Source organism: Osmerus mordax, chromosome 4, assembly GCF_038355195.1.
Source record: "Osmerus mordax isolate fOsmMor3 chromosome 4, fOsmMor3.pri, whole genome shotgun sequence".
Lineage (NCBI taxonomy): Eukaryota > Metazoa > Chordata > Actinopteri > Osmeriformes > Osmeridae > Osmerus > Osmerus mordax.
In genome coordinates this window covers 2,602,714-2,629,637 of record NC_090053.1, presented here as the reverse complement: position 1 = coordinate 2,629,637, position 26,924 = coordinate 2,602,714, and the positions used below count along the sequence as shown (strand labels likewise).

At 42.2% G+C, this 26,924-nt stretch overlaps 3 protein-coding genes across 3 annotated transcripts; all 3 read left to right on the top strand.

The window, feature by feature from the left end:
* Positions 1 to 1,575: 1,575 nt before the first annotated feature.
* Positions 1,576 to 6,831, top strand: saal1 (serum amyloid A-like 1). The gene is made up of 12 exons (XM_067234815.1): positions 1,576 to 1,697; positions 2,003 to 2,229; positions 2,512 to 2,697; positions 2,907 to 2,986; positions 3,130 to 3,189; positions 3,470 to 3,585; positions 3,700 to 3,856; positions 4,217 to 4,299; positions 4,431 to 4,616; positions 5,142 to 5,326; positions 5,681 to 5,773; positions 6,263 to 6,831. The coding sequence occupies exons 1-12, from the start codon at positions 1,694 to 1,696 to the stop codon at positions 6,353 to 6,355; spliced, it is 1,470 nt and encodes a 489-aa protein (XP_067090916.1). The 5' UTR covers positions 1,576 to 1,693; the 3' UTR covers positions 6,356 to 6,831.
* A 5,581-nt stretch (positions 6,832 to 12,412) lies between these two features.
* On the top strand, positions 12,413 to 17,078 carry tph1a (tryptophan hydroxylase 1 (tryptophan 5-monooxygenase) a). Its single transcript, XM_067234123.1, has 11 exons — positions 12,413 to 12,502; positions 14,205 to 14,342; positions 14,453 to 14,636; positions 14,724 to 14,824; positions 14,927 to 14,994; positions 15,101 to 15,297; positions 15,604 to 15,739; positions 15,840 to 15,966; positions 16,067 to 16,162; positions 16,580 to 16,713; positions 16,847 to 17,078. Exons 1-11 carry the CDS (start codon positions 12,413 to 12,415, stop codon positions 17,019 to 17,021), a joined length of 1,446 nt encoding a protein of 481 aa, XP_067090224.1. The 3' UTR covers positions 17,022 to 17,078.
* Positions 17,079 to 18,068: 990 nt separating this feature from the next.
* On the top strand, positions 18,069 to 25,438 carry sergef (secretion regulating guanine nucleotide exchange factor). Its single transcript, XM_067234949.1, has 11 exons — positions 18,069 to 18,117; positions 18,325 to 18,463; positions 18,589 to 18,738; positions 18,815 to 18,909; positions 19,128 to 19,188; positions 19,290 to 19,403; positions 19,505 to 19,567; positions 19,683 to 19,841; positions 19,993 to 20,159; positions 21,868 to 21,904; positions 24,159 to 25,438. Exons 1-11 carry the CDS (start codon positions 18,076 to 18,078, stop codon positions 24,335 to 24,337), a joined length of 1,206 nt encoding a protein of 401 aa, XP_067091050.1. The 5' UTR covers positions 18,069 to 18,075; the 3' UTR covers positions 24,338 to 25,438.
* Positions 25,439 to 26,924: the final 1,486 nt, after the last annotated feature.

Here is a 26,924-nt window from a genome sequence, read left to right as displayed (position 1 = left end):
ATTACGTGTTGAAGGACAGGGATGCGGCACCTGCCAGTCTACCATCTGTTCAACAAGGGGACGAACACACACAACATTTTATAATGCCTACTCCCCAGACATCCTGTGCTTGATTTCCTACATGGGCGCCCTTTTGGGAGTATCCCTCAGTGTTCATTGATGGCATGGGTTCAGTTTCATGTAGGCCTAAATGTGCACTGATTACCGCATAAAGCATTTTGCGAAGATACTTACCAATTTATGTTTTACGACCAATTATGTCTGTGGCCTATAAATAGTAAGAGTCTTGCTACTTCTTTCGGAGTACAGTATAATCACGTAACCTACAAAGTGGAAATGTCATGTTTCCTTCGATGAGAACATCAAAAAGACATAAAAAATGTGTAAAGGCCAAGGATCTGTCACATGAACATTCTGGATACAATGTCAAGTAAGTAAATATGTTAACTTAAGGAGAAGGTAAATGTTAGGCAGATTGAAAAGATGATGGCAAAAACAAGGGGTGTCAGGGGGGAGGGAAGAGAATGTGCCACCAGCAAGTATCTACCATCTGTTCTGAACTTGTTTCAATGAAAATTACAATTGTCTGCTTGAATACAACTCATTTAAAAAGTACTTGTGTAACAGTAATATCAGATAGCAGAAACATGTTTCTCTGTTATTGCTACAACTACTCTTACATTGTCGAGTTACAATGCACTATTTTCTCTCCAGGATATGCTCTCTGTTTCCTCCAGGAAAGAGGATGTAACTAAAAGAAAAATACACACATTTGTCACATTAGACCGCACGTAGGAACCACTCCAAGTGTAAACACAGCATATGACAGCTGCATGCCTATACCTCTCTGTTTAACAGCAGGCAGATTGTTGGTCGAGGGAGGCCCAATTTGACAATGTTATATTGGTTTACATACCTGGTAGGGATTGAGGGCTAATCAGGGTTGACCTATCGCAATATTATGACACCATACAAAATGCTGAAATGGAATAGCACCCAGCCTGAACGTTCCCAATGAGTTCCACATGACTCCTTCAATTAAGTCAACAAAGCATAGAACAATTCATCAAATTAACACAAAAGCAACAATGTTATTCTAAATTATACATTTAAATGTATTGCTCATAACGGAATGAAACATGTGTTCTCAAGAAATTCATTGAATATTTACTGAAAATAATTAACATCAATATTGTATGCAGGAGACAGTTTCAAACTTGAAGCAGGGTTGAACATTATCAAGATCTAATGGTGAATGGGATTAGTTTATCCTTTCAGTCCACATCTTTGATGTAGCCTAAAACAACCTTGCAATAAAACATAAATAGGTTTAACGACATTCACCATGGGCAATCAAAGTTGAAGACAATTAACACATTTTAGGATAGTGGTTTGAACCTGGGCCCGGGGACTAATCATAACGGTTACTGACCGTAGCATTTTGTGAGAGGTGTGGTAGAAGAAAGTGGAGCATGTGTCGATGTAATTAAGGTGGGCCGTGACTGGCATTACTCTCTTGCACAGTAGGTGGCGGTGTGTGACAGTACCATCTCGCGAACAAGGAGCGAGCCTGGGTAACTTGCCATGCGCAGTTGGAGACTCATTTGAAACTATTTGCTAGCTAAGCTAGCTGATATCTGTCTATTAAGCGACGGTATGCGCTTGCATTCATCTATCGCAGGACGGATTTAAAATGGGTGAGCTAAATCATTATGTTCACTCTGAATGTATGTCGTTAGGTTAGTTAGCTAGTACACGACAGGCAATTAGCTAACTTGCAAATTGTTCTTAGCAACTTAGCAAGTGCGTACAGCATCTGGTTTACCCGCTAAACCCCATAAACTAGCCTAGCTGCCACACACAGAGATGTGATCTGTGGTGTGGTCATTTTAACTACTATCTAGCGTTGCTGATGTTACTCCCGTAGCTGTAAGCTATTTAGCCATTGTCTTGACATAGGCCTGGCCTAAATTAGACACCATCTCTGTCCCATGTTAATCAGAGCATCGTTACGTTGACGGTTCGGGAGAGCTTAATGATGAGAACTCCAGCACAAGGTCCACCTCACCATCATCATCATTGGGTCAGTCTCCTACAATGGACCGTAATCCATCCCCACCACCCGAAAGAGATGGCGAACAGGCAGAAGATAAAAATGAAGTGGATGCTATCGGAGAGACGGTGTACAGCAAGCACTGGCTTTTCAGCACCCTGACACGTTTGATCCAGGTACTGTGGATAAGTTGATTAGTCTTATTAGTTGTAAAGAGAACCGTTGAGAGACTCTTGGTAGTGGTTACTAACATGAGCCCCACTAGTACATGATTTGACAAGAAATTACCAACTAGGTTTCCATGGTGAACTAAAATAATTAACTAAATGTCTGCTATTATGCCCATTTAAATAATAAGAACATCATCACTGTCTGAAGAAACAACTTCTAGCTTCATTTGGGATGGTGAAAGGACAAAACGATGAACATTATGGTGGTTTGATCGTACTGTGTTTCAGATGGTAACGGACTATTCACAAGAAGATTCTGAATCTCAGATGCAGCTGACAAGGGAAGATGAGGATGATTTGTGTAAAATTTGGGACATGGCGATGGATAAGGATGTGGCAGGTTTCTTGCAAGATTTCAAAGCTGCAGATATTCTGCTTGGAGTCATAGCAAAATCCCAGTGCCCTCGTCTTACAGTGAGTGAATTTCATAAAATGCAGAGTGTGGGCCAGAACTGGAATCCTGATTGTGGCCTGTTAGCCATTAGACCCTTACGGCTATTTTCCCACCTCACATTGTAAAAGGAAAACCTATTCCAATCACGTTGGCCTTGACTGCTGCTCATTTGAAACATGAACACCAAGTTGTCTGCATAACGTTTCTTCTTCCATTTCTGTCTTCACAGGAGATCTGTGTGGGCATCTTAGGTAACATAGCCTGCTTCCCTGACACCTGTCTGACCCTCAGCCAGAACAAAGACCTCGGGTGGGTGACCGTTAGTGACTGGCACTTTTCAAGTTAAGCCCCATAATAGAACCAAGTACATGATTATGTTTAACTACATGTTACTATGTCTTCCCATTCTTGAGGGATGTGGTTTCTTAGTGTGAGTCTCTGTTTCTCCACAGTGCTGTGCTGTTGCTTCTCCTTGGAGACACAGACCCTCCCACTCTACTGGAGACGAGCAGGTAGTAGATCATCGTTAGATTTGGAGAAAAATAGTGCTTCAAGTGGCCTGGCACATTCATTGCTGTAAGGGAGAATTAACATCTGAACCTAATGCAGGAGTTTGATGGCGACTGAAGATAAATATGGAGCAATTATGCTCAGTTATAAATAACAAACATTGGTTAAAGCATAGATTTTTTTTCTCTTGCATGCATGCCTGGTAGAGAAGTAGTTTGCACTGAAAAGCAAAGTCATCATGTTAAAAGTCAAAGTGTGGATTTGGTTTTTGGTTGTCAACAGGTTACTGCTCACCTGTGTCTCTCAGAGGGACGTCTCTGGTCTGTGGCTGGAGCGGATAAGGCAGAACACCTCTGTGCCCTCCAGCCTCTGCTTCATCATGAGCAGCTCCACCAACAGTAAGTCCCCTCCGCCCTCTTTTCATCTCCTTTGTTAGTTTGAAAGTTTGTATTCCTCCCAGCCAACGGTCGTGTGTGTGTGTGTGTGTGTGTGTGTGTGTGTGCCCTGCACAGTGGATCTGTTGGTGAAGGTTGGGGAGCTGGTGGACAAGCTGTTTGACCTGGACGAGGAGTTGATGAAGAGCTGGATCTCCCCCCAGCCCGCCGAGGAGGATGGGGAGACCCGTCCAGACTTGGCCTCCTCGCTGCTCGAGGCTGCCAAGCAACTGAGGTCAGAACATCCAGTACATAAGAAAAGCATGTATTATCAATACCCCTAAAGTATTGGGGACTGTAAATAAGAAATGCATATATTAAATGTCACGTTTTATACTTTTGCCAGATTTTTATATTTGAATCATTATTCATCTTGAATTATTCTTCAAGTAAATATACCTTTTAGACCTAGACTTATGACCTGCTCTCCCATTGATTGTCTCAGCATGTATGAAGGGCATTGTATGTCATTTCTTTAGGAACGCGCCTCATTTTGAAAAGTGTGAGTGACTGTCCCTTGCCCATTCATACGTGAATTATCAGTGCTTCAGTGATTGTTGATTTTCCATGACACCAGTGTGGTTTGTTTTCACAGACTAGAGAGTTCAGAAGGTCTAGAAGCCTACCTACATACCCTTCAGCTCCTAACTACTGTTGATGAAGGCATTCGGGCCTTGGGTGAGAGCACCACATTCAGTGTCGTCATGTCCTTAAATGGCAGTTTCCCCATGTGTGACTGAAGGGAGCTTGTAACTAATACATATACATCTCTTTTCTATATGTTGGTGTTTTGTGTCTCCTCCCTGTAGCCGTCCCTGATGGTGTGGGCCAAGCAGTCTGGGACTTTCTCTGTGAGGTTGTGTGTGAAGACCTTTGTCAGCCAGGTGACCCACCTCTGGTCTTACAGGAGCAGAACCTGCTCCTGGTCCAGGCGCTGGCTGTGCTCTCAGCGCTCTACGCATGCCCGGACCACAACCACCACAAAGCAGACACCTGTGAGATTCCAGCGTTTTTCTCGAGAATGCCTATTAATGTACTTTACTTACGGAAATGTTTGGGATACACTATAATAAAATGATTGGCCTATGCCGATAGCCGATGTTCACATGACATAATTGACTGACTGTCTACTCTGTCATAAATTTACATTTATGCATTTAGCAGATGCTTTTATCCAAAGCGACCTCCAAAAGAGTTTTACAAAGGTGCATAAATGAAATACAAACTTTGCTTCTGATGAGACTTCTAATTCGGGTTCTCAGTTGGCGCACCATCAGGTGGGGTCAGGTGGCTGAGCGGTTAGGGAGTCAGGCTATTAATCAGGTTGCCAGTTCGATTTCCGGCCGTGCAAATGACGTTGTGTCCTTGGGCAAGGCACTTCACCCTACTTGCCTCGGGGAGAATGTCTCTGTACTTACTGTAAGTCGCTCTGGATAAGAACGTCTGCTAAATGACTAAATGTAAATGTAAATCAGGTACTGTTTTATATGTGCATTCAAGATGTGGGATCTGTCTTCTAGACTTGCCCTTAATTGGAAGCATGCTGCGGGTTGTGCAGTACCACAGGGAGTACCAGCAGAGCAAGGCTGAGGACAGAGCCTGCTCAGGTGACCCTCAGAAGGGGAAGGGACAGGACGACCAGCTGCAGGCTCTGATGGAGACCACCACGGAGTTCCTGGCTGACATGGTGCCTCACCTGTCCAAGGTAATGTCTCTGGAACTTCTCAGACCAAACGTTCCCGGGACGTTTCATCTTCCCTAAAGTATCAGTAGACTGACTGCAGGATGGCTTGAAGACCAATGTGCGGGGTCCATGTTCGGCATGGTCCTGTTTCAGAACATTTGCCATCTTCTATAATTATGTGCCACCTCACTGTCCGGTGATGCAAACACCTCACTGTTATTCATTTCCTTTGAGACTATACCATCATGAGACTCATTTAACAAATTAGTTTTGTAATTTATCTAATGAATGGTCATGTGGGACCTTGATGAGCCTGATTAGATTTGTAACCTGTGGTCTGTACAGTATATGTACCATATGTGTGTTCATGTGTAGGACATGGTGGCTGACTTGTTAGGAAGAGGGTACCTGACAGACAGATCGTGTCTGTCAGCTACAGACAGTCTGCTCCCCCAGTACACGCCAGCGGTAAGACCCCTCCTCACCTCTAACACGGCACTCTCTGCTACATTTACATTTAGTCACTTAGCAGACGCTCTTATCCAGAGCGACTTACAGTAAGTACAGGGACATTCCCCCCGAGACAAGTAGGGTGAAGTGCCTTGCCCAAGGACACAACGTCATTTGACACGGCCGGGAATCAAACTGGCAACCTTCAGATTACTAGCCCGACTCCCTCACCGCTCAGCCATCTGCTCTCTGGCCTTTTTCTACATCTGCTCAGGTCTGCAGTGACTCATGCAACAACTCCCATTATATCGTAACTTTTGTATTTACCTACACAGAATGTGCTGTGGATCCCCTCTATTTAATATTTAATTATTTGCTGATGAATTACGTAGTTTTACCGTAGAAGTGACAGTTGCTTTTGTGTGTAGTCATGGCGTTACCTTTTATCCTCCCTTATGTGGAAAGCAAACACCGTTTTCCACCACTCTTTTCTTCTCTGATGTGCAGGTACAACACCTGGTGTCCATGTTGTCAGAGACAAATCCGCAAATGGCAGACATGGTAAAGAAGCAGTTTCCGGTCGTAGAAGTCCCAAGGTGATCTAGGTCTTTGCATCCACAGTTGGTATTAATGAAACTTCAGATATCTTTGTTGGGAAAAAGATTTTTAGAGGCTGTAGCTCTTTCGTTTGAGACTTTGATATCGAGACAGTTTCATTAAATCAGTCACGGACCGTACAGTGTAAGTGTCACAATACGATGAGAAACATACATTTCGATCTATATTTCTATCAAAATTGATTTGACTGTATGCTGTCACTTAGTTAACATATTTTTTGTTTGCGTATGTGAAGGGAATTCATATTTGATATTTGATATTTTTGTATATTTTATATTTATATAGATGTTAAAAATGTACTTGCTTTCAATACTACTCGTTGTGAATATTTTTTGACTTTTTCTACTAGCCTTAAAAATAATCTCAAACCACAATCTATGTATTTGCACCATGTCAACATTTCTGAATGGATATGGTTTGCTTTTTACATGTGTATTAAAGTCTCATCGCTAACTTGCTACCAATTTGGGTTTTTTTTTGTAGGGAAAATTCAAAGAGTATTCAGTGTGTGTATTGAGTCATTCTTTTCAAGCATATGAGTAATGTACATGGTGATGACAACATCAAGTGTTTACCAGAGGGTGACAGTCACTCTAAGCACGGCAGAATTAGATGAAAGACCACAGCCAGGCAACAATGAGCTCATTTGGTTTCCAAATGCGGCATTTTGCCCACCGGTGAGAGGGTTCGCAAGAGAACCTGCGCATTTCCAGTGAGCCTATGAAGGCAGCATGAATATAGCAGCTTTTTAATTAAAGCCTTGATTGAAATGCAGAATACTCTTTCTAATGGAAATACAGAGTGTTGGAGAGTGTGGGAGGAAGGGAGATGGACAGAAAAAAAAAGTTTCCTGCTACCTTGCAGCATCTTGATTGGTGTCTTGAGCTATTAAGGGAATAGCTTAGAGTACTGCTGCTTCGTGCCTGTTTCTGTTAAGAACAGTCGTGATCCAGGTACTACATGTGCTAGAACTTGGCCTTTAAACATTGCTTGTGGCCAAAGACTTGCACTTTGCAAGTACTCTGTTTGCAGGGTTTGCCTCAAGCCCCTTCATGTCTCAGAGATCAGGGTGAAGCTCGGATGTCTCTTTTTAACTGTCAAGTCCATTTCCTGCCTGCCTGTCTGTCTGTCTGTCTGAACCCTGATACGATGTGGCTCTGCACTCACGGTGCAGTGGAGCTTGCGGTGCAGAGCCCACTACTGTCCAAAGATTTCCGGCTTTAGTAGATGAGGTCATCTCTTTATTTACTTCTACCCACACAACATGTTGTTCATTTAGTTGAGTTGACGTTTTGCCTTACAGTGAAATTCACCTTTCTATTTATATCTTCATCCGTCTACGAAACATTGTTTTTACGGCCAATGAACTTCTAAGACAAATGGGGTCTGACAGTGGTTGTAGAGCTGAGGTAAGTTTGGATGTTTAGAAGGATACTGACAGGACCTGTTGCTGAGTGATGGGGAAGTAATGAAGGATTAAATATTGCATGTGCTTCCACTGAGAGGCACCTAATCTTGCCTCTGGCGGACTGCGTGCGTGCTGTCTATCACGTCAATCCCCCTCCTTTGATTCTCCTTGCGCTTTTGAACAGACCCACCTGGCCACTGACCTCAACGAAGAAGCCCCATGCAACTGATTGCAATCAGGACCCCTTCAACTCATTTCCGGAGTTCTCCAGTTCTCTATCTCATGTCAACACCGTCACAATGAAACGTTCACCTTGACGCTGCTTCTACTCTACAGACACTGACGTTTCCTGTTCACCAGAAATACACTGCTGATGTTTATGCCTTGATTAGCAGGGCCATTTTCCAGCCACTCTTAGTGTTCTTCCCAAACTGGGTGGTCTATTATTTCACTGCAGTGATGACAAAGGGAAGGATGCTGCTGTTTACTTCCTCCTCACTAATGACTTACCAGTGTAATGTGCCTTTATAAATGCCCATCATCACCAACAGCAATGTTGTTAGTTTACACATGATGTCATTGAAGGAGTTACCAGACAAGGGGTGAGAAAAATTGGAATTAGAAGATTGCATCCAGAAGCTTTTAACCTGTACTAGGGTTTGTAAAAATGGATAAATAAAAAAGAATAAAAGTGTATCTTGTGTGTAGGGTCTTGCTCATGTAGCTTATTTAATGTTACTGAGAATATCTTACAAAGCTGAAGGACGCTAGGAATTGTGTTGCTCTGACCGAGCAGCTGTTACAAGGTGCTGCTCCTTGTGCAGTTGTGTTCCCTGGGATCCTGTGGCTGTTTCTTCTACCATGAAAGAGGAGCTCATTAGATTCCCTGCCCCCCTTCTGGAAGTCAGGTGACTGAGCGGTTAGGGAATCGGGCTAGTAATCTGAAGGTTGCCAGTTCGATTCCGGGCCGTGTCAATTGACGTTGTGTCCTTGGGCAAGGCACTTCACCCCACTTGCCTCAGGGGGAATGTCCCTGTACTTACTGTAAGTCGCTCTGGATAAGAGCGTCTGCTAAATGACTAAATGTAAGTGTACGTGAGCATAGACCATACTCGGTACAGGTCGTTGTTACAGTAACCTTTAGTAGTGGGGTTGAAGGACTAGGTTTACAATATACAGTACAATATATTGTTTCAGCACATCAAATGACTTGTGGCTCCTGCTGTAGGCACTAATGTCACTACATGTCTTCCTAAATCCTTTTGGTATTTTGTGTGAGGAACCTAACTTGACCTCTATTTACGTTTAGGACTACAGAACAGACTGATGACAAACAAGTCTGTGTTGGTTTACAATTTGGGCTATCATGGGGGAGGGTATGAATAATGTGATATGATCCCATTGCTTGGCAGGGCCTGTTTGTACAATATGTGAGATTAGCCAGAGAGTTGTACAGCTCAATTCTCAGACAGTGTCTGTAAATCCCTCTGATTGAGATGAACAGAACTGGGCCAAACTGCCCATGGGGCAGCTCCCAGACTCTAGCAGATGATGGCATGGGCTCACATTTGTGTCTGGCTCCAAACACTTAATCTGGCAGTGTCACTTGAGAGAGATACTTTGTTCTTCCCAACTCATTTCAGATGAATGACTGTCATCTGCTTCTGAGGATACGTAGATGCAGAGAGGAATGGGACCGAATGCAAGAAAAAGCGTGAATGGCCTTACATTTAGCAGACGCTCTTATCCAGAGCGACTTACAGTAAGTACAGGGACATCCCCCCGAAGCAAGTAGGGTGAAGTGCCTTGCCCAAGGACACAATGTCAATTGACACAGCAGGGAATCGAACTGGCAACCTTCAGATTACTAGCCCGACTCCCTCACCGCTCAGCCACCTGACTCGCCTTCTCAGAGATAATAATTTTACTTCAACAAAACGCACGAGGAAAATTTGCCAGCGGTTCAATTTAACAGTTCACATTAAAACAGTATATTATTGGCTAAAACCAAAAGCTTTTCCATAGTGTCAGATTTTTCTCCGAGCTTTGACTGTCAGTAATTCGATGGGTGAATTCAGGGAACACTCTTGTCTCTCAACTGGAGATGAGGAGGGTCATGTGGCTCTTGAACAAAGGCTCAATGAAAGGCTGATGCCTACTCACACATACAACCTTAATCACTGTCTGGTCTGTTGAGACCAAGTGGTTATGTATGCCTGCACTACTCAGATAATTAAGGTAATGATCATGTATAAATCGAGTTGTATTTTTTTGTAATAGCTCAGATATGAAACCAAGTATTTATTAACCGTTAGAAAGGACTCTCCAAATTATTTCCTGGACTGTAAAGTACAAAACATGGTTTTGGAAATGGTCACATCATTATTAATTTAATAAACTGATATCATGAATCTAATTGGAATCATGAAAACATGCAGCGTACTACCAGACAATGTGTCAACATCATCAGGGGGAAATGTGCATGAAGACACATCTCAGATCACTTGGGTTTCCTCTCACTTTCCTGTTCCAGTATCCAATCACAATTATTTACATTTACATTTAGTCATTTAGCAGACGCTCTTATCCAGAGTGACTTACAGTAACTACAGGGACATTCTCCCCGAAGCAAGTAGGGTGAAGCGCCTTGCCCAAGGACACAACGTCAGTTGGCATGACCGGAATCGAACTGGCAACCTTCGGATTACTAGCCCGACTGCCTCACCTCTCAGCCAACTGACTCCTTTATGCAAAGATCTACACAACAACAATGTTCACAAAGGAACCTAACCTTCTCTCAGCCCTGTGTGACTAAGATCCAAATTAACCAGTCGTGATTATAATAATAGATTTTATTTGTAATGCACAAATCTCAAAGTGCTACAGATAACATTATAAAAGCAAGGTAAGAAGGTGATTATTGCTCAGGCTCAGGATAGGGGTCAGCAAAACTAAATGGTCCATGCAAGTCTTTTTTGCGAAAACAGTTCAGCAGAATATGTTTTGTACAAAGTTATCCACCAGTAAACTGAGGGCATTTTTTGTCATTAACATTAATCTGTTAACTTAAAAAGGACATAGCGTGACAGATATGAAACTAAACTAAATTACAGGTATCTGGTTGAAGATAGGCTAAGACCTGGAAGATCAAAGCCTGGAGAACACACCACATGTGGTGGGAATGACAGATGCTGTTAGGATAAGCAGAGATGTGATGTCCAGGACCTTGGTTTTGTTCACCATGCCTGGTAGCTGAGATATGCTTTGTGATGTGGCTAGTAAATCCAGACTGTTCCTTGACTGACCACCAAATACTGTAGATTTGGATGAAAAGCATTTGAAAACTGCATAGAATTTCAAATTCTAATATCCAAACGGCTCTCTATACTCTTTCTTGCACACTCCCAGGAAGGAGGAAGTGTCCCTGGCTGCCTTGCTAGTTTGATGCAGCAGGGAGCCAGGTCACGAGGGCCAGGGCACCACATGACAGGGACAACATGTGCATCAGCCACATGTGTGGACTTAGCTTGATGTCTCAGGGAAGAGAATCAAAGAAGACCTGACAGTTAATAACTGTCAGTTATACAGGCATTCCGTTCAGTTTTGAAAGGCATCTGACTTTTCCTAAATAGAGTTTCAGGTTGGTTTGGGTGCAGTTCTATGAGCATTATGTGAAGTCCTCTGTTACATTTCTTGTAAAAAGGGCTATAGAAAATCAAATTAGATTTGATTAAAGAGGCAGTGTGGTTGACTCAAGAGAGACAGAAGAGGATCGAGGTTTTGAAATTAATCAGAGGTGATGAAGGCCAGGGATTACCTGCTCATCCTACCTCGTTGATCTGCCCCTTATGGTATTGACTTGGCGAGAATAGATTACAACAGTTGCCACCCAAGGATATTGAGCCTGATTAACTTTGTGGTTCTCTGGTACCCCAAATGTGCACATGGTGCTCTACTGTGAATGTAGAAAGAGGCTAACTGGATATTTAATCACTGAAGAAAGGTGGGGATTCATTTGAATCATCTTACAAACGGACCTTTCCTGAACTTGTTTCTAAGGTTACTGAACATCAGACCCAAGACTGACAGGTTTGCACATTTATCTTGGAAATACTTATATAGACCTGTGTAATTCAACATATACAAGCCATAATTTTGACTATGAATAATTGCATAGAATAGCCTACACAAGAACGCAGAGATGAACAGACAACAAAGCCTCAAAGTGTTTTGTGTTGGAAATTCGAATTTAATTAGAATGTAGACTACGTGCACTGCATAAAATAGGTTTTTAAAATCATTGAGTGGTATGTGCTCTCGTGATTTAGCCTATACAATGGTCCACAGTCGTCTCTTTCAGGTCTTTAGAGAAAATGAAAAGGTGAATTTCCCCATGACGTGAGCGATGGTCCTCTTTTTCATTTGCTGTCGGGTGTGAGATTATTGCTTGTCCACCCCACACAGCTCCCCCACTGCCCCCTCCTCTCTCCTTATTGTCGTTAAATACCAAAGCGCGCTGCTCCTCGACGTTGGCTGCCACTTTACATAGTTAAAGCAAGATAAACTCTGATAAATGTCTAAATGCAATAAACATCAGTGAGAGAGGTAAATAAATACTACGGTGCTTCAATATGTATTCAAACAAAATAGAAGGACCCCGTAGAGGAAGGTCTTTCGACTCCATGAACATAGGATTTGAAGAGAAACAACTAAATAATGAGGTAAGTTTACTTTTTGATAGTTTTTAAAATACATATTTGCATAGACTTATTCAACTGAAAGCACAAAATCCTAAAACATATGAATTTGAAAAGTTGTCAGATGTAAGATGATTAAGATAGCGGATGATGTTAGTTTAAATAGTATATTGTTTTATTTCATTATTTATATTATTATTATTACTATTATTATTTATTGTAAACTACTGTAGATCCAGACTCAGGTTACACTAAATCTTTTTATGATTGTAGTTTTGTCGTCAGTGATTCATTTAAGCTGTCTCCAGGTCATTCAAATAGGCCTACGTCAAGCATTAAGAAGGTCAAAAACAAATAAAAAATACAATAACGTGCTCCTCAATGGAATGACACTATTGGAGCAATAGCATTGCTCGAGACAGCATTATAGTAACCTAATCTCCAGTCGTACTTTTTTTTATATAGCAAACTAGCCAGCTATTTTATTGGTAGGTTAAGACCAGATAAATATGTCGAAAATACAATAACAGACACCAAAATAAGAAGTTGCCTACAGTGTAAATATGTATTGCAGTATTCTTCGGCCAAAAAAATTCATGTAAATGCAGGTAGCCTATATTAACCTATTGAGACATTCAAAAAAATATATTAAACATGTATCCTATAGACCTAGAAATGTTAGGCACGTTTCCTAAAACTTGATACAGCACGTGAGTGCAATTCCAGATTACAAATGCGTGTTCGATTGATTAATAACTGCTTAATCCTCGTGTTAGATTACAATAAGAAGGAGCTAATAATAGGGGCCCTCACTCTAAATGGGATTGGTTTAAGATGCTTGGCAGACACTAACCCAACTTCGTTAAACCAAGACGTTGAATCTACTGCGCCATCCCGACCCGTGCGACACTTCTGAGCCTCTTTTGATGCACTAATGCTTCTAGGGATTCTGCTGACTCGGGGCCATCGGAAACTCGTTTCCAACGCTGTCTCGTCAATGCTTGCAGGGCGAAATATGGTAAACAATACGATACAGTAAATGAACTCCGAATGATAGTTTTCTTTAAATGGCTTTTGTTTAGAGTCAAGTTTTAGAGGCATTGCGTTGCCGTACGTTACATCGAGCCTTCATATTGGCCTATTTTCATACAATTTATGAAAATAGGCCAATTAGCATTTTTTTCATGCACTGCGAGGTTGTTGTCCAAGGTTCTGAAATGTATGCAGCCTGCCATGACTTGGCTACGTTGCATGTGAAAGTCGCTGTCCGTGGTGGTGAACGTTTTTGCTCTTGGCGGATGATTCACTTTATCCATCAATAATTTTGTAGAACTCGTTTTGTCATTACTATTTTATAATCAGTAATCATTATATCATTTTGGACTGATTTATGTTTAAGTTTGTTTCCTGTTTTATTTGTACGTAAATTTGATTGTTGAGCAAATAGGCCTACATATCAAGTAGGCCTACAGCCTATAATAACTTATGCAAATATATTTGTAGCCTACCCTTGTGTTTAGAAATAAGCATTACTAATATAAACAAATCATGTTTGTATGGTCATATGGTTTTTGAGGGTCACGCACATTCAACAGCTGTCACCATTACAGTTGACTGCATTTAAATGTCTGTCGGCAAACACGTGTCACTAGGCATTACACGTCAGAGTTTGCTGAATGGAGCATATATCCACCCCTCACTTGTTGACGTTAATATCCGCTTTCAGATGAACAAATCAACATTCACGAAGATAGAAGAGAATAGAGATAACAAGAACGAGCATTCAGAAAAGGGGACAGCAGCGATCGTGTTTTCCCTTAAAAATGAAGTCGGGGGACTTGTGAAAGCGCTCAAACTCTTCCAGGTGAGCATTGAATTACTTTGTTCTCCATTAAAATTCTCCACAGAATTGGCCTCAATGATTAGATTTGTTTTTGTATTATTTATTACTTATATATGCTTTGGTTCTTACAGGAAAATCACGTCAATCTTGTACACATTGAGTCCAGAAAGTCCAAAAGGCGAAACTCAGAATTCGAGATATTTGTGGACTGTGACAGTGACCACGAACAACTCAACGAGATCATTCAACTGCTACGCAAGCACGTGGACATAGTGGACATGGACCCCCCAGATAATTCGTGTCTACCTGAAGAAGGTAGAGGCTATGGCTTGATACAATTTACTTCTTTATACTTAATGAGCATAATGTATAGTATATAATTACCTTTAAAATGCATTTCAGATATGGATCATGTACCCTGGTTCCCCACGAAAATCTCAGATCTCGACAAGTGTGCAAACCGTGTGCTCATGTATGGATCAGACCTGGATGCTGACCATCCGGTATGCATTGTATCGCCAAATCTGTCTCGCAAACTGCTGGATCCTGGCAGCAGCTTCCAAATCTTGCGGCAGCACTCTCACACTAATGTCTCTTTCTAACAGGGCTTCAAGGACAATGTATACCGCAAGAGAAGAAAGCATTTTGCCGATCTCGCAATGGGTTACAAACAGTGAGTCGATAACTGAGGCAATAACATGTGCAAAAAACATCTTTAACCATGATGCAGTAGTTTGTTCTAGAAGTTGATGGATTGTTCTGTTCCCCCCCCCCCCCAGCGGAGACCCTATTCCTCGTATAGTGTTCACAGAGGAGGAGGTCCAGACCTGGGGTGTGGTGTTTCGGGAGCTCAACAAGCTGTATCCCTCTCACGCCTGTCGGGAGTACCTGAAGAACCTGCCTCTGCTGTCAAAACACTGTCAATGCCGGGAGGACAACATCCCACAGCTGGAGGATGTCTCGCGCTTCCTCAAGGGTGAGCCACAACACAGCCTGTGAGCCACAACACAGCCTGTGAGCCACAACACAGCCTGTGAGCCACAACACAGCCTGTGAGCCACAACACAGCCTGTGAGCCACAACACAGCCTGTGAGCCACAACACAGCCTGTGAGCCACAACACAGCCTGTGAGCCACAACACAGCCTGTGAGCCACAACACAGCCTGTGTTTGGATCATTGCCTTGAATTAGATGAATTTCACCGTGATCAATCACAGATAACCGTTACGGCTCGTTCCTGTACTTTGCGCTGTACATTGATGTTGATATCCTCTTCTTTAGACCGCACTGGCTTCACCATCAGGCCTGTGGCAGGTTACCTGTCCCCGCGAGACTTCTTAGCTGGCTTGGCCTTCCGTGTTTTCCACTGTACCCAGTATGTACGGCACAGCTCGGACCCTCTGTACACCCCGGAGCCGTAAGTGTCCTCACACTCATCGGTGAATCTCTGAGGAATGTGACTGAATTTTAAATAGACAATCCAGCTCATGGTGTCTTCTTCCTCTTCTCTCATCCAGGGACACTTGCCATGAACTTCTGGGTCATGTCCCACTGCTGGCAGAGCCCAGTTTCGCCCAGTTCTCTCAGGAGATCGGCCTGGCGTCTCTGGGGGCTTCAGATGAGTCAGTTCAGAAATTGGCCACGGTAAGTGATTCTTATACATCACTAGCAGGCTCAGTAGTGTCTATAAAGACACGTAAAAAGTTGAATCCCTTTGCTGACTTCGTCTGGTCCTGTCCTACAGTGCTATTTCTTCACTGTGGAGTTTGGCCTATGCAAACAGGAAGGGAAGCTAAGAGCCTATGGGGCAGGCTTGTTGTCCTCCATCAGTGAATTAAAGGTACAGTAATGACATCTGGAATGTACGATGAAGTGGCCATTTTTGTTCATTATGGTATAAAACATATACGTTTGAAATGTTTACGGAGTAATGAAATTCAATTAGACATGCCCACGTGTAATGATTACAGTTGTTACAGGACTTGAATCATGACAGTTCAGATTACACCAGCAACAGCACAGTGTCGCAGAACTGTAAATGTGCCCCCCGTTTTTACATTTACATTTAGTCATTTAGCAGACGCTCTTATCCAGAGCGACTTACAGTAAGTACAGGGACATTCCCCTGAGGCAAATAGGGTGAAGTGCCTTGCCCAAGGACACAACGTCTTTTGGCACGGCTGGGAATCGAACTGAACTTCTGATTACTAGCCCGACTCCCTCACCGCTCAGCCATCTGACTCCCGTTTTTCCACAGCATGCGCTCTCTGGCAATGCAAGGATCATGCCTTTCGACCCCAAGGTCACATGCAAACAGGAATGCATCATCACCACATTTCAGGATGTCTATTTCGTGTCGGACAGCTTTGAAGAGGCTAAGGTCAAAATGAGGTGAATTCAGAGTCATGCAATATTCAGTCCTAACATTAAACTCATCACTTGCTTTTCCGATTTAACTTTGTCATTCGTTTCAATGATTTAATCTCCTGATGCTAAAACATTTACACGTATTTCTATCCTTTAGGGAGTTTGCCAAGACCATTAAGCGTCCCTTCACCGTGCGTTACAACCCTTACACACAGAGTGTGGACGTCCTGAAGGACACTCCCAGCATCAACAGTGTGGTGGAAGACCTGCGACATGAGCTTGACATTGTGGGTGACGCTCTCAGCCGGCTTAACAAGCAGCTGGGTGTCTGATGACCTTCCCTCTGTTCTACTTATCTTCTTACCATCTACCAAGCCTGCCATACCATATCCCTGAGAACAGATGTGTAGAGACACTGCTTTTAGACTGCTCCTTTAGAGTGCAATTGATGTTCAGTGTTACTGGGTTGCTATGGAGAAAATTATTGTTAGTTCTAAAGTATCTGATTTCATTAATGCCAATAACTTTTGAGAGGTTGGATAAAGTTAAGGTTGATAGTTTGAATGACCATGATTCTGAAAATATTAGAACTGGGATGACATGAATTTCAGCACTGTCATCCATAATTAGAAAACACGTTTTTAGATAGGCTACACTTTCCCAAGTGCTATATCTTCTGTTTTATGTTTCCCTTATATAACCATGATGACTGTAATATAAATGGAAAACAAACACCCTAATATTGCTGTATTGCTTCCCTTTGACCTCCCTACTCTTCACTTTCTTATTTAATGTCCCCAAGATATGTAATTGATATGAAATTATATTTATTGTATATTATGGTGTGTCCAATATATTCCTGCCCTTTTGTGGACTTGGGTTTTGTATGGGACCAGTAAATTATTTGTGTTATTAGTTTAATCAAACACTCAGTTTTTCTTGATTTTTACATAATCCGGCCATGTTAGATTATGGATTGCTTGTTTTTTCATCGTTAAATGTTTCTGTAACATTGTCAACAATATGTCTACTCATGAAGTTAAATGTAATTGTAGTACATGTACACCTGGAAAAAACGTTAACATTATTTTTCTACTGTAAAGAAATGTAGACGATGTATGTCTAATGAAATAAATATGTACACGTGTCTATAGTTTCGGTGTTGATGATGGATAGACCCCGGTCATTTAGCCTATTGAAAATGAGGTCATCTGAGACCAGACTAGAGACTACCAGCGTCATGATTATTTTTGTGCGACAAATAGTACATGAAACTTCTTGTGCCACACTCAAGATGGCGAAAAAGCAAGTACATTTTTTCAGAATTAGTTGACGGTAACAAGTGTCGCAAAACGAATCGCCTTCTTGCTATCCAGGAGGTGTCCCATGGACACTAATTTGCGATCCAAAGTCTGTTTATACACGTGGGTAAGTTTACAAATCAAACATTAGTACGTTATTGTCAAGTGCATGCAGTTAGTCTGTCACTTAATGTAAGCAAACGCTTGCGTACGAGTTCCGTGATCGACAACAACGTACACTATTGAAATATTAGCGTAGTAGGCTAGTTTCCTAAAACAAGCCTTGCACTTTTCAGCGGCAGTACCTAAATGTCAATTACTCGGAACTTCGCAGGGTGCAAACAGCTACGGCCAGTTGGGGCAGGGACATGTCGAAGACCTGTCAGTGCCTAAGCTCGTGGTTGATGACTTGCAACTGTCAGGGACAGTGCAGGGTCTCAGTGGAGGTGGTGGACATTCCGCTCTTGTTTCTGGTGAGTAGAAAGTATGTTTTCCGCTGATCATGTGTCTCCTTCTCCTGGACAAGCCTTTTTATTTTATTTGGATAGTCCACAAAAGCTGTGTACACAGTGTCTGCTAATGGGAAGTTATTTTATAGATGGAGAGTTGATGGTGTGTGGGCAGAATCACAAGGGACAACTGGGAATCAAACACACTACAGAACTTGCAACCCTGCATCGCTGTCCTCTGCTGAACCAGAGGGTTGCTCAAGTGTCCTGTGGCTGGGATTTTACTGTCCTTCTCACTGGTAAGGGAACATATTATGTTGGCATTTGGGTTTCCGCTCTTTCAATTAATCTTTTAACAACACTTTTCATACGTAGATGATGGACAGGTTCTGACATGTGGGTCGAATGTCTATGGACAACTGGGTGTCTCACAGCCAGTCTCGCATTCTTCAGAGCTGCTCCCTGTTAAGGTGCAGTAGGTGTTTCAGTTTGTGCTAATCAGTCTGCATTTTGACATCATCATATCTCCGGTCTAAATCGAACAATAAAATCGGTCTCTCCAACTATGTATAATTGTAATTTTTCATATTGTGTTTAGGCTATGTGTTTGTAGTACTGGCTTCTTTCATAATTGTACATTGGAAGGGTGTGCGTCTCATTTATAAGCTGTTCCTTTTGTCCTATAAAGATCTTACAGGTACATGTGATTGGTGTGGCGGCTGGACTTAGGCATTCACTCGCTGTCACTAGTAAGCTGGCTTCACACCCACTGGTGAACATTGTTTAAGTTTGGATGTCTTTCCATGCACATTAACCACAGCGGTCCATTCTTCTCTCGTAATGTATAAAGGTACGGGCTGTGTCTATCAGTGGGGGATGGGTCTCTCAGGTCAGGCTAAGAGAGCGCTGAGTCCGCTCCCTGTCCCAGCTCACTTCAGCTCAAGAGAACCTTGTCTGGTCCCAGGTCAGTGGAATCTATCAGCTGAACATCAGCAAAGCTGAGGGTGAGTTGTATGTTGCGTGTATGAATTCATTTTTGTTGTTGTTGTTGTTGTTCTTCTGAAGGTCTGGATCAGGTGACGCCAAACAAAGTAGCCTCGGGCTCCGCTCACTGCGTCTGTCTAACCGGTGAGAAACAGCTGTAGTGCACTCCTGTGACGTTCAAAACTTAATACATGAGGAACAGTTCACTTGTTATGTATTGCATCCCTTATAATAGTTATTTCATTTCTTTGTTGTCAAGAAGGGGGTGATTTATTCCTGTGGGGAAGCAACAGGCATGGCCAGCTGACCTCTGGAGAGTCCTTTCTGCCCAAACCTGTACTTCTCGACCCCACTCTTCTGGATAAAGAAAGGGTTACTGACATATGGAGTGGTTGGACACATCTTGTAGCCAAAACAGGTGAGACCACTAACATGTTTTTACAGATGTATTTCATCTCAGAAATGATTGTGCTATTGAAAATGTGGTACATAGAAGAGTGTATTGATGGCATGTATCAAAATGGTGTTTGGGATAGGCCATATTTGAAAGAAATGATTCTTCCTTTCAGAAAGTGGCAGGGTTTTCACGTGGGGAAGAGGGAATTATGGACAGCTGGGAAGGACAGACCTGACCAATCAGAGCACAAAGGAGCAGTCAGGTGCTTCCTTGGCAGGGGCTGTAAACCAATGGGAGTGTGTCCCTGCTGAAGTTAAACACCTTTATGGAGCAACACAGGTGAGATAGTTCACATGTAGAGGTGTGACTTATCTGAGACTTTTCTGATGCTTACTAGATTTCCGAATATTTTATCGTCATTGGTAGAATATGACAACGTAAGGCAATCCTTTGTGTTATTAGTACAGCTCTAAAATAGAGAACAACTTCATTCTCAAACCAGTAGAGGGAAGCATAAACTAACCAACCTTGTGATTGAGTAGACCTCATGGTTTAAGATGCGCAAACGAAGACAAGATGTTTATCAGTAAATAATTCCGGTACAAAATATCCAGAACTGCTGCAAATATTCATAATAAGTTTTACAGGAATATTTTTTCTAATTTGATTACATGGTTATGGTGTAAGATATGCTAATGTGGATAGTTCCTACATGCACCAGGGATGAACTGTCTCCCTACATTGTGTGTGTTTTTTCAAGTGCTTAACTGTTCAAGTCAACATCTCCTAGCCCTGAGAGAGAGCGCATTAATGGACCACAGCATTTTGGTCAGATTTTTTGCTTTCCTCCCCAGTGAGGTGATTATGAGTGAGGAGCTAAGGGAAGGCTGTATTCAAGTTAAAGTCTTGACTGGCTGTGGGCACGAGAGCCCAGCCATTAAAGGGTGTGTCAAGGACAAGCTGTGCCCGTCAACAATCACTGCAACACTGAAAGCTCTGCCTACTGTAGTCACCTAGGCAGAGCATGTACAGTCAGCCAGCCAGCCAGAGCCTTGGCAGGTATAGTCCCCTTGTGCACGTATACAGTACTAATAGCGGAACATAAAATTGATTGGCTGAGTGGACTATGAATCTTGTTGCCTACCTGCCTCACACAGTTAACAGTCCATCTACACACACACTGATACGATCGATATTCATTTAGTCAACCATCAGATTTTTATGAGGTCTGCAAAGAAAATGAATGAAGGATGGCTTGGTTATTGGTTTAGAAACTGATTAGTGTTTGTCTATTCATGGCTTTCAACAGATGTATGCTGTATCAAAATGACAGTGAATAATATCATCTGTGCCTTTTTACCGTTGATGCGTTTATGACGCTTGGAAGAGTCAGACAGGTTAATCAGGGATGAGAAAGTTTCTCTTCTGACTTTAGTCTGAGCAGTACATTTAGTCATTTAGCAGACGCTCTTATCCAGAGCCCAAGGACACAACGTAATTTAGCACGGCCGGGGAATCGAACTGGCAACCTTTAGATTACTAGCCCGACTCCCTAACCGCTCAGCCACCTGACTCCCCAGTAGAGACATGGGGAAGCACAAAACCCACCAGAACCTTTATTTTTTTTACTCTTATTTTCCTTTACAGCAGCATTGTTCCAGTCATGATGAAACAGATTGTACAGAGCAGCCAGGGGAAGCACATTCCTTCTCAGGCTTTTGGGACAGTTATGCCAATTTATCAGGACAGTTCCACACAGTGTTCCTATCTGTAGGTCTCTTTCTGCTATGCTGTGCAACAACCACCAGCAAGGACACGGTTGTGGTTGTGTGGATTACTGGGATGGATCTATTGACCCAGTGACTTTCGGACAAATGCACTTGTCTGACGAGGTGGTTTAGACACGGTCTGTGTTGAGACAAAGTGCTTCTAGACGTTTAATCAAAGTGTCCGGAAGAGTAAATTGAGCACTATAAAAGTTGCTCAGGCTCTTCAAAAAATAGTTCACAAGGATGACTATGCTATCTTGTACTTTTTCTTTTTGCAGATTGCTTGTGGATCCGAACATAACCTTGCCATTGTAGGTATGTATTCATACTCCATTTTTGCACATTTCCTGCAATATCTACAGCATATTTGTTCTATATCGCTGACACTAATCATTATACAATCAGAGGTGGTATAAAAAGGACTACATAGTTGTGATACGATGCCATAATGTTGCATCCCTAATACAGTGCAGATTCTGTCCTAAGGTTTTTGTTAGTTTTTTTATCTGTGAAATGTCAATCCCTATGTTGAGGCATGCATGAGAGCTTTAAGGTCTGCATTTTGCCATACAGCTCATGTTGTAGGAAGCAATTATCATTGGACTAGATGACAATCGCTGACACATGCAAACTGCCCAGCTGTGTAAATCAGAAGAACATTTACAGGCTATTTGCTCTAATTTGTTTGCAAATGGCACGCCAATATTAAAATGAGAAAAGGCCTATTGGTACGCCTTCAAGAGAATAATGGGCAACATAAACATCTCAGATGTTTAATAAGTGCTTGTTTACACAGATCGTGTTCCTTCCTCTGTCTGGTAAGGCCGGTTCCTATCCTGGTTCCCTGTTGTCACCAGTGAGCACACAAACCATTTTGGAAGGAGAGTATTTCCTTATTGTCCAGCGAGTGTTTTGAGTCAGGGGTTCCAGAGACGATGAGCAGAGCCTGGTTTGGAGGAGCACCTGGGTCCGTTAGAGGCGAGCTGTCTCAGGTTCAGGTGGGACACAGTAGCAGTAGCAGCAGCAGTCACCCTCAGAAGTTTCCCATTCAGCCTCTCAATGACACTCAGGGAATAGCAGACACAGAAGCCGCTCTGGCAAAAATAAACAATCTCTGGGGTCAAGCCTTGTGACTTCCTCTCACTGAGCCTAGAGATTACAGAAGCAGTCAGGAGGCTGCTTGAGTAGGCCTCCTGTGTCCCACTCCCCCACTGGGCCTGGCTGCTAGTGTGAAACCCTAACCTCATCGGCCTGTCTTGGGCATGGTGGCAAGAGCAACCAAGCGGTTAAACAGGATTGGAGTGAGACCTGTGTGCAGCTATTTCTGGTGCTGAAGTAGGTCGGGCAGAAAGGAGGAGCTAACGTCAGCTGCTTATGGAGAGAGAACTGTTGCAGCATGTTCCAGTCATGCCCATAAACACCTGGGGAAGACCACCACAGTGTGGAAATCAAGTTTCCAGAGGTGGGGGATCCAGTCTTAAAAAGCACTCTCCAAGGTGGACAAGGATGGACTCATTGGACTTGATTCTTATGGGGGGTCTGATTACGGATAGACTGGAGGCATGCTGAGGGTCATGTGACAATGGGATACATGTGATTTATGCTTGGCACTTTCAATCCTGTGTAAAGATGTTAATTATGCTGCTTTCAGATAGGATTACTATCCTTTTTAATTGGGTGTGAAATGTCTGCTGTAGAGCTGACAGTGTTGTATTTGTGAGGAAATGGCTTTTTACCAGATAAGTCTCCGTTTCCATCCTTTGGTGGACAAAACATTGTGCAGGCACTTTGTTTCCATGACAACACCGGTCCACTGTATTCCAGTCAGCATGACCATGAATTAGCAGAGCGGCAAAACACCACCTTTTTTTTTTTCTCTTTTTTTTTTATGAACAAAGCTCTCCTCAGGTACAGAAGGTACCCTTGACAATACCTATCCTGGCGATTGTTAAACACGCTTCATATGATGGATATTCTCTGAGTAAACACCAGATATTGTTGTAGATTCGTCCCTGGAGTATCCAGACGTGCTTGTTCTGTGTGGCAGAACTGCACGCTGACATAAGCTGCTTATGTGACATTGTGGGGTCTGTGAGCAGAAGATGGCATATGTGTCTGTTGAAGATGCCATATGTGTCTTTTGGCAAACCTTAAAGCTTTGGATTGCCTTTAATTGAAGAGAGAAGTGACTAGAAATTCCCTGGTGGAAGGGACAAACACAGACAGAACACAACGATGGAGACAGCTGGAAGATGGGAGTTACCCTTGAGAGAGCAAGCTCCTTTTTGTTGCCATGGTGACGGGACCGATTAGGTAACCGTGTTGCCATGGCACGTGTCTCTCCAGTGATGCAGACCTGACCACACCCACCAACACGCTCACCAGCTGTGAGGAGCAGTATGTAGTACAGACCAGAAAGGCAAGGGGCACAGAGGCAATCTAGCACACACGCAGTTTCGTTCAGTGCATATGCAGACCACAAAATCCGTATGGTTTTCTAACCATTGTGCCTAATGCTGCAAGCTTGTCAGCTGCAACCAGCCAGTGACCTCTCCTTTCTCCTCTTCAGAGGGCTGTCTACTTTCCTGGGGGTGGAACGAGCATGGGATGTGTGGAGATGGATCCCAAACAGATGTCATCCAGCCACAGCTCATTTCTGACCTCAGTCCTCTTCTGATTGGCTGTGGAGCTGGGCATTCCATGGCCCTGTGTGCTGCTGAGTCAAGTGTTTCTGGAGGACCAGAATGATGGTTAACTTTGACACGGGAGGATGCACTGACTAGACATGAGGGTTCAGGCCTTCAGAAGAATTTACATGATTGATGTGGAATATCTGACAAAGAACATCGACATTTAATCGTTTGTTTTCATCAACAACCAAAAATGGCATGACTTGAAACTTGAATCCCCATGACCTGTAGCTAAGCTTGTTTTTAAAATACTGCATTTTGACAAGCCTCTTAAGTTCCACAAGCACGTCTGTATTTAAACTGTAAAACATAAATATTGTTCTGAGGTTAGAAACAGGTTGATTTATGTGTCACAAGGAGGGTGGCCATAACTTCCCATGATCAGTCCATCACTTTGATGGACATGATTGGGGGGGGGGCGGCTTTCCAGGACACGGCCGTGATTATGGCTCCCTGTCTGCCTGCCATGTTTGTCTTCCCCCTGAACAAGGCCGTTATGGAGCGTCTGAAGGATGGGCTGGACTGCTGTTGTAGTTCCATCTCACCATGTCACAGGTTTTATTGTAGTGATCTTGAGTGAGGAGACACTCAATCTCAGTCTCCTGTATCTCCCTCGTCAATACAGGAACTCTCACGGTCATCTGGTGATTTAGTACTTGGGTATAAAGTGTATATTATCCACAATATTCCCATTTCAGGTTAAGGTGTTTGAATGTTAAAGATGCCTGGTGGTATGAGATGTTACACTGTCTCGCCATTTCTGTTATTCCCTTTTTTGAGTAACACTGCTCTCAGATTATCATTTGTTTATACGTTTTATTGGATTGACCAATGTCTGTCATTATTAGAATGTTGAAATGCTATTTTGATTTAGCATCTGAAGGGTGCAGATCTTAACCATTGTCACCATGAGACTGTCTACACATTGCATTTGTTTTTCACGCTTAAAAGCTTTGAATCTTACTATGCAACCTGTCTGAACAAAGTTTTAAAATAATACAAGGATGTCACTTAAATATTACAATGAAAATGTACAGGAAATGATCAGAAAAATTAAGAATTGACCCACTCAAAAAAATAAAAATCAAGACTGTTTGAAAAGAATCATTTCTGTTTATTTTATTTTATTATTATATTTTTTTGTACTATTTATTGTACAAGCCTGAACTACTACCCGTCAGAAACACACAAAGAAAATCCCTAAACAGCAGATTTGTTTAAACGATCACTGAAGAAACACCTGGTTAAGACAAACTACCTACAATAAGCACTGTGTCCAAGCACACACTGAATTCTCAGAGAAGGGCACAGATTTGCTGCCTGTTAGTCAGGTTATTGAGTCTGTTAAGGATAGCAGCTGTCATTTGTTCCATGTTGGACAATGATCAACATAAAATCACCCAATTTACTCTTGCTTCAATTGGCAGTACCAGCTCTGCTGCAGTAGATTACACATGATTGTTGGCAGTGTGTTTGCAGTGGTTTTGTAAAAATGTTGGTCCCTTACCATTGGAGTAGCTAATTCATACAAATGATGTTGAATCATTACATGTCTTTTCAGCCAATGGTTGGCCATTATATTTGATATTGATACTTATGACTTATTGTTCCAGACTGCATTTCAAGCCCAGCCTTGCTTGGCCTGTGCAGTAATGTACTGTGGTGTCTGTTAAGTATTGTGGGTGAAACTGGGACAAGTCGTCACAGGGTCAAGTTGTCCTTGTGCCTTTCTAGAACTACAAAGTTTGGTCCCAAAAGTCCAATTAGATGATTTTCCTTTGTGATTTGAAATGATTTATGTTGGTTACAACAATAACAAATCACACTGAGATTTTGAAAACTTTTGTAAATTATTGCAAAGTTTGTTTTCATAGATTTGTTTTTTTGTTGTAGTTTTTTTAAATCATCTGTGGTCAACAACAAACCACAGCATAAGTTGATGGAAACATTTGATAACTTGCTCTGTTCTCCCAATACTACAGGTCCTTTATTGGACTGAATGCTAAATGAAAATATGCTTACATATTGTGATGGGATCATATATCAGAGGCACTTGTCCAGTGTGATGCATAAGATTTGGCAGTTATTTGATACAATTGGTACTGTATTACCTAATGAGTGCCTAAATGTTATTGCAATAAAGAAAACACTCAATTGTGAATGTGCTGTAGGTACTTAGGTAATACATAACATATTTGAAATGAGCTACATGTATATCTTATGCATGGACAAGTTGACAAAGTAACCTTAAATACAGTAACTGAAGTCATTATATTGGTGTTTTAGCCCTAAATGTAATTATTTCAACCAAAGCTGGAAAGCTTTTGGTCATTTGTAACAGGTTTGGTCTTTGCCTCGTTAATATATAACTAGTGCTTTAAGAAATTACATTATTCTGTTTGATGAACATTTGATGTGTAAAATATAGTCAAAAGAATGTTAAAGTTCACTGGTGCAAACAGTGCAAAAGGTTGTAAAGTTGTGACCATGACAGTGCAAAGTTAGTCGTTTTGAGCAGTTTTGCTTGGCTGACTGACAGGGACTATAAGATTGGATCTTTTGCTTTTTTTCCCTTTTTTTTACAGAAACAGACAAATGTTTGATTACCACTCTAAAACATTGGTATACACATCTTCAGCACACAA

Excerpts from the sequence above, each read along its gene's own strand:
- saal1 (XM_067234815.1), top strand. Across the intron at positions 2,698-2,906 it reads CCCAGTGCCCTCGTCTTACA|GAGATCTGTGTGGGCATCTT; the intron begins GTGAGTGAATTT and ends CTGTCTTCACAG. Across the intron at positions 5,327-5,680 it reads TGGTGCCTCACCTGTCCAAG|GACATGGTGGCTGACTTGTT; the intron begins GTAATGTCTCTG and ends GTTCATGTGTAG.
- tph1a (XM_067234123.1), top strand. The coding sequence starts at position 12,413 with ATGTATTCAAACAAAATAGAAGGACCCCGTAGAGGAAGGTCTTTCGAC. Across the intron at positions 15,740-15,839 it reads CCTCTGTACACCCCGGAGCC|GGACACTTGCCATGAACTTC; the intron begins GTAAGTGTCCTC and ends TCTCTCATCCAG. Across the intron at positions 16,714-16,846 it reads GAGGCTAAGGTCAAAATGAG|GGAGTTTGCCAAGACCATTA; the intron begins GTGAATTCAGAG and ends TCTATCCTTTAG.
- sergef (XM_067234949.1), top strand. The coding sequence starts at position 18,076 with ATGGACACTAATTTGCGATCCAAAGTCTGTTTATACACGTGG. Across the intron at positions 19,189-19,289 it reads GCATTCACTCGCTGTCACTA|GTACGGGCTGTGTCTATCAG; the intron begins GTAAGCTGGCTT and ends TAATGTATAAAG. Across the intron at positions 19,842-19,992 it reads ACATCTTGTAGCCAAAACAG|AAAGTGGCAGGGTTTTCACG; the intron begins GTGAGACCACTA and ends TCTTCCTTTCAG.